Source organism: Adiantum capillus-veneris, chromosome 26 (genome assembly GCF_014529385.1).
Source record: "Adiantum capillus-veneris isolate H3 chromosome 26, ASM1452938v2, whole genome shotgun sequence".
In the NCBI taxonomy this organism is placed as follows: domain Eukaryota; kingdom Viridiplantae; phylum Streptophyta; class Polypodiopsida; order Polypodiales; family Pteridaceae; genus Adiantum; species Adiantum capillus-veneris.
The window spans coordinates 60,252,651-60,264,803 of record NC_140956.1 but is presented as its reverse complement, the minus strand read 5'-3'; the positions used below and the strand labels follow the sequence as shown (position 1 = coordinate 60,264,803).

The following is a 12,153-nucleotide window of genomic DNA, read 5'->3' as shown; positions in this document are numbered from 1 at the left end:
AGGAAACCATTTGAGTTTCACTGCGATGCTTCAGGCGATTGCATCGGAGCAGTTTTAAACCAAGAAGGCAATGCAGTGGCTTATGAAAGCAGACGGCTTAAGGATGCAGAGTTGCATGCATCAGTCTACGAAAAGGAACTCACGGTTGTGATTCACGCCTTATCCAACTTGAAGCACTATCTTCCAGGAGCAGATCTCGTGATCAAGACTGATCACCACAGTTTGCGATATTTTCTTACGGAAAGGAAACTATCTGAGAAACAGATGAGATGGGCAAACTTTTTGTCTATGTTTCACTTCCAGATCCTTCACACGGCTGGGAGTAAGAATGTAGTCGCAGACGCATTGTCTAGGCGGCCCAACGGTGAACGCTATCACTTCGGTGTATCACCAAGAATTAGAAGCACTATCGGATTTATATCCGAATGATCGAGACTTCTCCACCATTTGGGAAAAGCTACAGCGTGGAGAGAATGAGTTCCCTTATTCCATTCGGGATGGTTATCTCTACCACCGTCAGGCCATTTATGTTGCAGAACCATTAAGAAAGAAGATCATGGATGAAGCACACGCTTCGCCTTATGCGGGTCATCGGGGTATTCTCCCTACGACCTTAGGAATGGAAAGATATTTCTTTTGGCCTAGCCTTAAAGTAGACATTGATAAGTATGTTAGGGAATGCTTGGTTTGCCAAAAAGTGAAGTATGATCGGCATAAGACACCTGGGTTGCTACAACCTTTGCCTGTGCCTAATGAACCTTGGGAAAGTATTTCCATGGACTTCATCATGGACCTCCCTAGAACTCAGACTGGAAATGACGCGATCTGGACCATTGTGGACAGGTTTAGCAAGCAAGCACACTCCATACCAGTCAAGAAAACGATCAAAGCAGATCATATGGTTAGGGTCTTTCTAGCACAGATCTTTAAGCATCATGGAATGCCTAAGTCTATTGTGAGTGACAGGAAATTTTTGGCGTGCCTTGATGGATAATCTTGGTACAAAGCTGAATTTTTCATCTGCCTACCATCCTCAAACGGACGGGCAAAGTGAGATAGCCAATTTCACAGTATTGGATATGTTAAAAGCTTATGTGTCAGACCGGCAATCTGACTGGGAGAAATATTTGCCTCTTGTCGAGTATGCGTATAACAATACCATACACTCATCGACGGGGAAAGCACCTTCTGAGATTCTTTATGGTAAGCCTTTGCTTCCACCCATCCCTTTAACTAAGGATAAGATCTTTGCAGCAGATGAATTTGTCCGGGATTTGGACACCGCCTACGGGCAAGTTAGGAGAGCTATTCTACGCTCTCAGGAAAAGCATAAGAAAGCTGCAGACAAGCACAAAAGGAATCTAAACTTAACAGTCGGACAGTTAGTCTTACTCAAGTTTGAGAAGGCAAGACTTAAGAAACAAGCGTCTCATAAGGGGAAAGTGGTAAAACTTTCTACCCGTTATTATGGGCCGTTTAAGATTACTGAGCGAGTGAATGATGTCGCTTTCCGATTAGAGCTACCGCCTAATTGGAAGATCCATAATGCTTTCCATGTCAGTTTACTCCGGCCGTATGTAGGACCGCCTCCGAGCCAGCCTAGCGTTGAGGAACCTCCTGAGGTTGAGGAAACAGAAGAAATACTCCAACCGGAGTAGATAGTAAGTCATCAGGAACGGTCTCTCAAATCCGGAAAGATAACATGGAAGTATTTGGTTAAGTTTAAGAACTATTCGAATCTAGATGCTCAGTGGATGACGCAGGAGGAATTAGCAGCTTATCCCGAGATACTGGAGGTGTATGTCCAAGCACTACAGTTGAGGTCAACTGTCTAGAAGCCAGAGGGATGTTGCTAATTGGACTATTTTCTTATTTTTAATGATTAAATCTCTTTTTTAGGATATTTTATTATGTGCACTAAGAACTATTAAAAAGATTGTAGCTACAGGAACTGCCATCAGGAACGGACAACTCTGATGTGTCATTTGATGGGTGACGGTAAACATCGCGAAGGAGTTTCCGTAAGTTCGGTGGAAAGGGCCGGGTTACGAGTGCCTTTGATGCGTCACATGATGGGTGACGGGTGCATCAGTAAGGGGGCATCGCGTAGGCTAAGGAGGAAATCCGAACTGAGTAAGAAAATACGCGTAAGAACGCAAGCACAAGAATAAAGATGGCTTCAATGAAGCTTTTTACGAAAAGTAGGAACAGTCGCGGGAGGACAGATGTTTTCCCGCGAGGAGTCTGTGTCTGCATTGCATCTGTGTCGTGTCCTGCACTCGGGGACGCCTGGAATGTGTCCGTGTAGCATTGTTTTCACTAACTGAGTGAATTTTTAAAGTTTGAACAGGTTCACACTTTATTTTTTTAAAGTGGCCGGTCACTTTTAAGTGACCAGGCTTTTATTAATAAAAGTGACCAGGCTTTTATTAATAAAATAAAGCAAGCAAGGCTTTCTCCTCTCTCTAGAAACGCGATTTTCTCTTTCCTCTCTCTAGGAGTGCCAAGCTCTGCTTTTGGACCCCTATTCTTGCCGGGTGTTAGACCCTATAAAAGGGTAGCCAGCGTTTCAGTTTGGAGGGGCTGGAAGCAGCAGAAAGGGCAAGCGCTGGGATTCTGGAGCAAAGACTGGCGACGGAAACTGCAAGTGTTCGCGTGACGACTAAGTACGGAGGTCGATTCTCCGAGCAAGGAGCGACAGGTATAAGGTGTTGATACGCATTGAGAATTGGTACTCTGTGTGATTTGTTTTGCGGGAATCTCCGGTCTTAGAGGAAGGCCCTTTATGAGAAAGTACGGCTCCACGCCTAAGTCCCTCACGGGAAAGTACGGCTTCGCGCCTAAGTCCGTCACGGGAAGGAATGGGCTTGTGCCCAAGCCCTTTACGGGAAAGCACGACCTACGGGTCTAAGATTACAGAACGGAGGGGTTTCCTTGGGTTCTCGTGCTTGTATAAGAATTCTCCCTGAATAAAAGAATACTCTTAATGGGGGGGGACCAGCCCATCTTCTAGTCCCTAATACTGTGTCGATCTTCTCCCTTCTCTCCCTTTTGCAAAGTATTATAATTTTCAGATTTCTAAGTGCTCGTGTACGCTCCCGTTTTGTGACAGAGCATCTACAACACTTTTTTCTCGTCTTACGTGTCTTTGAGGTGAGAAAAGATGTACGTGAAGCAAAGCAAGTGCGAGTTTCCCCGCACCAAATTGCTGCATCTGTGTCATGTCATCTCGGCTGATGGCATTCGCATTGACCCCCAAAAGATACGTGCTTTGCTGGATTGGCGCATTCTTCGCATGATTAGGCAAGTAAAATCTTTTTTGGGTTTTATTGGCTTTGCTGAAAAATCTACGCTCGTATTGCTTAGCCCCTTACTTGTTTGTCAAAGGGCGTCTAGAGCAAAAAGCGTAGTGTTAGTCCGTCCATTCAATGGAACCGATGAGCTCGATCATTGCTTTTAAACATTGAAGCGACTTGTTACCACTGCACCAATGTTGTAGATTGTGGATCCAAATAAACCCTTTGTGGTGCAAACGGATGTTAGTGATTATGCTATCGGCGTTGTCCTATATCAGGATGAGCGGCCTGTTGCATTTGAAAGTCGCAAGCTCACTGACGTATAGACACGTTATTTCACATAGGAGAAGCTATTGTTGGTGGTCATTCATGCCTTGAAGGTTTGGCGCCGTTACCTCTTTGGTGCCCGCTTCGTGGTATGGACGGACCACCATTCTTTGAAATATCTCTGTGATCAGCCCAACCTTCGCGGTCGAAAGGCAAGGTGAGCCAAACTCATGCAAGAGTCTGACTTCGAGATTCGCTACCGTAAGGGTGCTACCAATATGGTAGCCGACACCCTTAGTAGAATTCCGGAGGACAATACTCTTTTGTTTGCTGAAATTTCGACTGACTTCTATCTTTCTCTCAAAGGGCGTTGCCAAAATGATCGTCACTTAGGTGCAATCTGGCAACGAGTACAAGAGGGAATGCGTAGCCCGGAAAGCTATGATGGTCTGGACGTCTTTGAGCTGGCTATAGAGAGAAAGGTAGCGGAGAAGTATTCCATTCGTAATGGATTACTTTTCAAGCAAGGCAAAGTGTGTGTGCCCGTTGATGAGGATATTTGCAGGCAAATTTTGTTCGAGTGTCACGATTCACCTAGTGCAGGACACCTTGGCATACACAGTACTTTGGCCTTTTGTGGGTATCGAGATATTGAGAGTCCCTTGAAAGGAGTGGAAAAGTATTTCTACTAGCCTAGGCTCAAAAAGGATGTGGATGAGTTTGTACGCGCTTGTTCGGTGTGTCAAAAGGTCTAGTTTGATAGATATAAGGCCTAACTGACCTTGGGAGAATATAGCAATGGACTTTATCTCTAATCTTCCTAAGACACAGAGTGTGCATGATGGCATTTGGACCGTCATCGATAGATTTAACAAACACGCTTGCTTCATTCCATTAAAGAAGACAACGAAAGTAAATCTTTTGGCCAAGCTGTCTGTCTCATAGATTTTTAGATTGCATGGTATGCCTGAATCTATTGTGGCAGATAGAGACCCACAATTTATTAATTTGTTTTGAAGAGCAATATGGGAGAATATGGGCATGTGACTTAAATTCTCATCCTCGTTTCATCCACAAAGAGATTTGCAATCGGAAATAGCCAATTCAATAGTATTAGACTTGTTAGAGCTTATATCTCTGATCCGATTACTCAATGGGAAAGTTTTTGTCCCTGGTGTAGTTTTTGCTCGCAACAACACAGTTCGTACATCTGCGGGAAGGCACCATTTGAGATTGTTGAGGGTGTCAGAAAGTTTCCTTTGATTTTGAGCATCAAGGACAAGATTTTTGAAGCAGATCAATAGACACAGGATGTAAATTTCAAATCTGTTCCCATGGGAGTAGCAACCAATAGGTTTGCTGTCCTTTTGCCAAGGTAAGGGAGGATTTGGAGAAGTCTTAAGCACAACATAAGAAGGCAGTGGACAAGCATCGACGTGACTTGCAGTTGGAAGGAAAATGATTGGGTGCTACTCAAGTTTGAGAAAGCATGTTCATGAAAATGGATGGGTAAGGAGATAAGGAGAGGCTTTTTCTAAAGCTCAGTTGGAAGGAAAATGAGTGGGTGCTACTCAAGTTTGAGAAAGCATGTTTATGAAAATGGAATTGTAAGGAGATAAGGAGAGGTTTTTTCTAAAGCTAAGTATGAGCATTTCATGTGAGAGGTGAAGTGCTAGTGGACAGGGAGCTAGCGGTGTCACAAATGGGTGACGTGGCATGGCACGGTCTGGACACCTTGCAATGTGGCAGTAGACTCGGACATACACTTGCGCAAAAGTGTTGATGTGGCATAAATTCCGCAAGATGGTGACATGGTAGTACCGTACAGCAGATTCCGCATTTTGCGCCATAAAAAGCGACAATTGACGGAAACTGCAAGACTGACGCTGATTTGCTTTTTAGAGCCCATTGCTTTTTAGCAAGGCTTGGGAGGTAAATTGCTTTGAAAGCTTTTTGAGGATCAGTTGCTTTTGGGGCAATTTGCTTTTAAGTTTGAGAGCTTTTGATTTTGGGGCTCTGCTTTTGGCATCCCTTGTAAGAATAAAAGAGCCCTTAGGGCCTCACTCTTCAGGGCATCTAGACGCAGAGTCTGAGAGGAGAGGTTCCTGCGGGAGTTGTACTTTGCTCAAAGGTTAATATAAAAGAAATACCAAAAGGGGCGCCAATCTTTGGGGCCAATCCAAAATAGGTCCTCGCTCAAAAGGAAAGTATAAGGTAAGCTGACATGACAGTATTAATGAAGTTTAGGAATTATCCGGCTCTTGATTCCAAGTGAATGGAGGAGGAGGACTTAGCAGATACTCCTTAGATACTAGAGCGTTACCTTGAGGCCTTTGGTTTAGAACAAACTGTTCCAAGTTACTGATGAATCAACAGGTTGAATTGGTGCGATGTAGGCTTCACAATAGGGGAGTCACTCTACCTTTTTGTTACAAGTTACTTCGATGAGAATAAAGTCACTGATTTCTTTTGGGATTTCAAGGATTCTGACCGGTTGACAATATTGTGTTGAATGACTTTATATAAAGATGTACATTTGAAACGGAATTCCTAATATGAATATGTTGCATGTGCTCTCTCATGTGTGTATTGTTGGAGTACGTGTCGGAAAGATGAAATGAGTGTTGCATTTTAACTGAATCACCTGAGTGGTGATATCAATGTGATAGTAACGAGATTTAGTAGACCAAGACATCCATGAAAAGATCAGCGCGGTTTGGATGTGATTGCTAAATAAGTTACAATGATCATGATTCTCATCTAAGATCTTCACGGGGATTGTGATTTGAATGTTTGGTAATTGTCGTCTTTGTGCAAGTGTTGGTGATGTGTGGTCTAGTACGTCGGTACTTAAGAGAGTGCCTACCAAACTAGTTTTTGTCCTATGTCTGTTTTGTAAGCGTAATCAAGGGCGATTACAATTCGTTCAAGAGAGGGGTATGTCATAAAACTTGATGACGTGGCATGGCCTAACTGATAGAACCCGGCCGAGGGCGTAAACCCTAACAAAAGAAGCACTAGAAGTTCTTACCAGCTTGTAGATTTTGGTTGAGTGGCCCAATGAGGGCTAGTTTTAAAAACCTAACCTTACCAACTTACCAGAATCGGTTGAGGGACCTAAACCCTAATTGCGTGTCCATGTTGACGTGGCAGGTTATAGGGACACCTCTGGATTTTGCAATGGCTGTTGACGTGGCAGCTGTACGGATTTTTTTGCGATTCGTACTGGAGCTTTTGGGGCGCCAGTTTTTGGTTCGGTTGCTTTTAGAATTGATGCTTGTCATGTAATTGCTTTTGGGATAGGCCAAGGGCTTCTCTTGGCAGATTAGCTTGGGAGCACTGTGAGGGAGAGACCCTCACAATGCTAAGTAATAATAACGAAAAACTGGAAGGAGAGACGGTCTTTCGGGCCAGCGCGTCTTGGCTCAGAACTCCGCTGTGCCATGTTGAGTCTCTGTGTGTGTATTCAAGTTCATCCCGTTGTTTTGCAGTTTTCTCACATGTGCTGCAGTAGATCTTTGACATGGTGTGTCCAAGTCTATTACAAGGATCATGGATTAATTTTGTCTTATGGTTGACTACCGTGAGTCTATACCTTGTACTTCCCTGTAAAGGTGAACCTGGGCTTATCCTGGATTCATCTATAGGTATAATCTTCAGCTGAAGCTGCACACTCTTATGTCCTCGTTTACTGCATGCAGCAGAGGGAGACTAAGAGGTAGTATGTCTCATCCCTCTCACTGTCTTTTGTCCAGTTAGATTATGTGGAAGAAGTTTGTGCTATATATTGCTCCTTTCTGAGTGTGCCTTTGGTTTTTCTGTTGAAGTTCTGTGTACAGTCATGTAAGTACCTTTGATGATTCTTTGGATCCATCCGTTGGAGGTTCTTGCACGGGGCTATGAGAACTTCAGTTACCTTGCTCATTGATGTGTTTGTAAGGCTTGGCTGATGTGCTGGACACGAGGCACCATGCTTTTTTGTTTTTGGTTAAAATACTTTTCAAGGGGATTGCTTGTGTTTTTTGGAATGAAGTGTGTAGAAGGATGAAGGGATTGCCTACTGAAAATTCTATTTAGGTGTTTCGGGTCCTTGGCACTCAAGGATCTTTTAGCATCATCTTGTACCAATGAAATGATACTTAATTTTGCTTTTGTGCCGTGTTTATAATATTTTGATCCTCTTTGAGCTTTGAGGAACCTTTTCTTTTGCCGTTCTGGACCACATCTGACCCTTGAGAGTCTCGTTCTTAAAGCCATATTGTGATTGACATGGCCTGTTTTCTTTGGGTGGTTTAAGGAGAGCAATCAAGTAACACACCCAGGTGCTTGAGCACACATATATGCGCCTGGGCCCTGCATGCACGCACGCACGCACGCACGAACGAAATTGAATGTGGCTTGACCATAGAAGGGCATGCACTTACTACTAGCTGGGGATAGCATTCTTATAAGGGATCGAGTGTTAGAGCCTCAGCTCACTGGTTCATCTGTAATTAACCTCCAAGTATGAGGTCAAACTCAATTTTCATGACAGATTCATTAGTCAATCTTGGTCTTTTGACTGTTTGATTTCGGAATCTGGCTTCTTCGTAGAGGTTCAAACTTCTGTGCTCGCAGGTTTTTGTCTACTTAAAGTCGTTAAACCCTTGTGCATTTTTTTGTGCATTTTTACGCCACGCAGATGATATCAGAAGCCATTATTTCACTCGAAGATCGAACAGGCTCAAGTATGCAAGCTATAGCCAAGAGCATCGAAGCAAAGCACAAGTCGGCTTTGACTCCCAGTTTCAAGAAGATTCTTGCCATCCAGTTGAAGAGGCTTTCTGAGAATGGACAGTTGGTCAAAGTTAAGAACTCATATAAGCTTTCGGGCAAGTCGAAAAGCAAGCCAAGGAAGGCAGGTAGGAAACCTTCCACCAAGCCCAAGCCTGAGAAGCCAGAAAATACTGCCAGCAAGCCCAAGGCCAAGGTGACAAAGAAGACGGCTACCCCTACAACTAAGAAAGCAAAGAAGGCTCCTCAGACTAGGAAGGTGACCAAGGCACCTGAGCCTACTAAGGTAACGAAAGCCCCTGAAACTACGAAGGTTTCTAAGGTGGGTGCATCTGAGACGGCGAAGACCACAAAGGCTGTCAAGGCAGAAAAGGGGAAAGTTGCCACCTCCGACAAGCCTGCTTCCTCGAAGTCTGTGAAGTTGACATCTGAGAAAATGCCATCTTCCTCTACAATGCCACCAGAGAAAGCTGCTTCTTCTCCAGCAACCAAAAAGAGCACACCAAGGAAGGCGAAGAAGGCTTTGAAGCCTACTCCTACGAGATCCACCACCAAACGTAAAGCCTCAGCTCCAAGTAAGAAGGCTGTGGAACAGGCTCCACCTGCAAAGAGGACCAGGTCTTCAAAATGAGAGGGTCACTTTTCATACACTAACACTAAGGTGTTTGCTTAACACCATCCTCTTTTTGGCATCACCATCATCAACTCATGCTGTTTAGGTCTTTTAGCTTTTGACATTGTTTAGCATTATGTCGGTCTAGCATCTTGTACTGTATATAATACTCTGTAGATCTGTTTAATTCTTGTAAACATCCGCACGTCCTGCTGGTTATGCACTGGCGTGGAGGTAGCTGATTCGTTGAGTGACTTCTTAGGTTTTATGAGCATCATCGTGTCTGACATAAAATTGACAAATGGGTCAACCTCGGCAACCTTGTTGTCAAGGTTCTACGATTTGGAAGCTGTGGTCTCTCCTCAGGTATTATTGTTTTCACAGGAAGTGTTTTAAAGTATTTGCAACTTAACAAAAAGTAGCTTCTGTTGCTTGCATTGAAGAGTACGAAGACAGAATGTTGGCTGCACCTTGCGGTAATGTACACATTCTTACCAAACCCAAAGGAGTATGTATGGTAGTCAAATCCTTGCTTTGGGTTGCTTGCCCAAAGCTAGATCAGTTTCTGCATTCAATATGACACTTAACCAGCAAATACACAAGTCAGTGGTACGGGTGTCTATCCCAAGTCAAGATTTTTGGTGGAACATTATTTTTTGGACGTTAGCCACGGAAATGTTTTTTCTTCAGAAATCGTGGGTAAGGAAATTCCTGTATTATATGGTTTTGACAAGCACCCTTTGTAGTAGAAAACACTAGAATGGGTGTGTTTGGTCAATAAATAGTAGTGCACTTTTAGCCCTGATGAGGCAATGTGTTGGGCAACATTGTAAGCCTCGGAAATATTGTGCAGGTAATTTGATGGTATTGTGAGAGGTGGCCATGTCAGAGGCATGTTGTTTTTGTTTGTTTAACCACCGCTTTCATCACTACAGAGTATTTGTCATCGCACTAGTTCAAGTCATTATGACCATGGATCTCTCTCTCTCTCTCTCTCTCTCTCTCTCTCTCTCTCTCTCTCTGTGTTGTGCTACTTGGAAGTACCCTCATCCCTCATCTCGGCAATTTGCTACCTTCAAATTTATTACCCTTATCCAACATCTGTTGCATATGAAAGGATATCCAGTTGGATACTACAAGTTATCTGAAATGAATGAGCTTTTTGAATGTGTTAAAACAAATGCACCACCCGAACCTAGCTGTTACTCCTTCCTAACAAATGATGCCCTAACAGGTTCCTCTGAATTTTGATTGTTCTGGCCTAAAAGACTATTACTTATGTCGATAGGTCCTCTCCATACTCAACCTACCTCTTGCTACCTTGACCCTGTATGAATAGCCTCGTCTACTCCCTGAACACTTAAAAATGTGGGACTGCTATCAATTTTGTCCCACTTTTTTTTATCTTCCCTTGTCGATGACCTTTCATGGTGGGAATTTTGAATTGCCCTCATCCTAGGGCTTTGCTGCCCTTATATTTTGACTTAACCTTTGTTGGATTTTGCCTATCGTTTCTTAAAAGGCTTATCTTGAGGAACTTATTTTGAAAGGTATGGTTGTGCTTGTAGTGGACATCAAACTGCCTTGTCGAGGATGTTGGGCTTCTCCCCTGTCTATGCTTACAAAGTACCCTTGTATTGTTTTATGCCTTTGTGTATGCACTATTGGACATATGAAGTGGGAAGGTTAGTGCTTTGAAGTCTCTTGTGTTTCCCACACAAGGATGGCCTCCTCCCTAAGTGATTGGCAAAATGAGGTGGGATCCTGTCCCGAGCATTCATGCACCTAACTATCGCATCCATAATCAGAAAAGTGGAGCATTAAGTGGTAGCATGGGAAAAGTGTACTCTCTCTCTCTTGCATGCCTCCATCAAACTACCCCCTTTGATCGTCGACTTGGCACAGCTTGGTTTCTCTTCCCCTTACCTATTGACATTGCATCACAATGAACCTATCATCTCCATCAACCTCTGATGCATCAATTGAGGTGTTTTTTGATTTGCCGAGTGATTCACACTTCAAGCAACTTGCTTGATTACACTAATTTCACCATTCGAATCTTGAATGGGTTGGACACTTCCTCTTATTGCCTCTCGATGCTCTTATTGATCATGCCTTTGTTCAATACTATTGGGTATTTTTGTTGATTCATTGGTACTATGCCTAATATCGGATGGTAGATGAACTAGTTGTGTAAGATATTGATTATATGGTATCTTGCTAATGGCCTGTTACTTCAATGCTTTTTTACTTTGTCCTTTACATGCCATAGCCCAATTGTGCCTATCAATGGATTTTACTTACATATGCCTATTTTCAGGTACATATTGATGTTGAGGGGATTGATCATATTGCCTTGTAAACACTTGGCATGTTGGCCCCTTTTCTGTTCGAAGGTAAGGGATCACTTAAGACTTGAGATTTTTGAACTTTTGTCTCCATTGAAAAGGATTGTGAGAGTTAGAGAAATTAGTTTCGCAGTAGTTAGAATATGTGTTTGATAGAGTGGGAAAGATTCTTGGGGATGTTGACTTGTGTGTTGGTGACTGGCTTGTGCCTATCAATGGATTTTACTTACATATGCCTATTTTCAGGTACATATTGATGTTGAGGGGATTGATCCTATTGCCTTGTAAACACTTGGCATGTTGCCCCTTTTCTATTTGAAGGTAAGGGATCACTTAAGACTTGAGATTTTTGCACTTTTGTCTGCATTGAAAAGCATTGTGAGAGTTAGAGAAATTAGTTTGGCAGTAGTTAGAATATGTGTTTGATAGAGTGGGAAAGATTCTTGGGGATGTTGACTTGCTGTGTGTTGGTGACTAGCTTTACCCTTCTCTTGACATTGTGGAAATTATGGAAGGATCTTTCTCATAGCTCTCTACTTATCACACATTCTTTTGGCTTCATTGGGTCAAGTGATCTCTTTGGCAGTTTTTATGATGAATGGGGAACTAATTGGCTCTGAGATTTGGTACTTGGTTGATGAGCTTAACTTGCTGGCAAAGTGAAGTGTTGACAATTTCCATTAAATTGTTTATGTTAGATTTTGTTTAATTTTCTTTTTCCTAAAAGAAAAGTACTTGGAGAATGCATTACTTGTTGGGCTAACAACTCTTGGATAATTGCTTTACCAAAAATTCTCTATTTTTTATTGTAAATCAAAAGAGAAAATTAGGAAATGAGCTCAAAAATTTATGAGAT

The 12,153-nt window shown here is 42.9% G+C and overlaps 2 protein-coding genes across 2 annotated transcripts in view; both read left to right on the top strand.

Moving 5' to 3' along the window:
• Positions 1 to 9,199, top strand: part of LOC147423538 (uncharacterized) — a 50,649-nt gene extending 41,450 nt beyond the window's left edge. The window contains exon 2 of the mRNA XM_086502016.1: positions 8,245 to 9,199. Coding sequence (XP_086358142.1) covers positions 8,245 to 8,967 — 723 coding nt within the window. The 3' untranslated portion in view covers positions 8,968 to 9,199. The remainder of the gene's footprint in view (positions 1 to 8,244) is intronic.
• Positions 9,200 to 9,216: 17 nt separating this feature from the next.
• Positions 9,217 to 11,858, top strand: LOC147423537 (uncharacterized). Its single transcript, XM_086502017.1, has 4 exons — positions 9,217 to 9,315; positions 9,393 to 9,430; positions 11,270 to 11,345; positions 11,544 to 11,858. The coding sequence occupies exons 1-4, from the start codon at positions 9,217 to 9,219 to the stop codon at positions 11,583 to 11,585; spliced, it is 255 nt and encodes an 84-aa protein (XP_086358143.1). The 3' UTR covers positions 11,586 to 11,858.
• Positions 11,859 to 12,153: the final 295 nt, after the last annotated feature.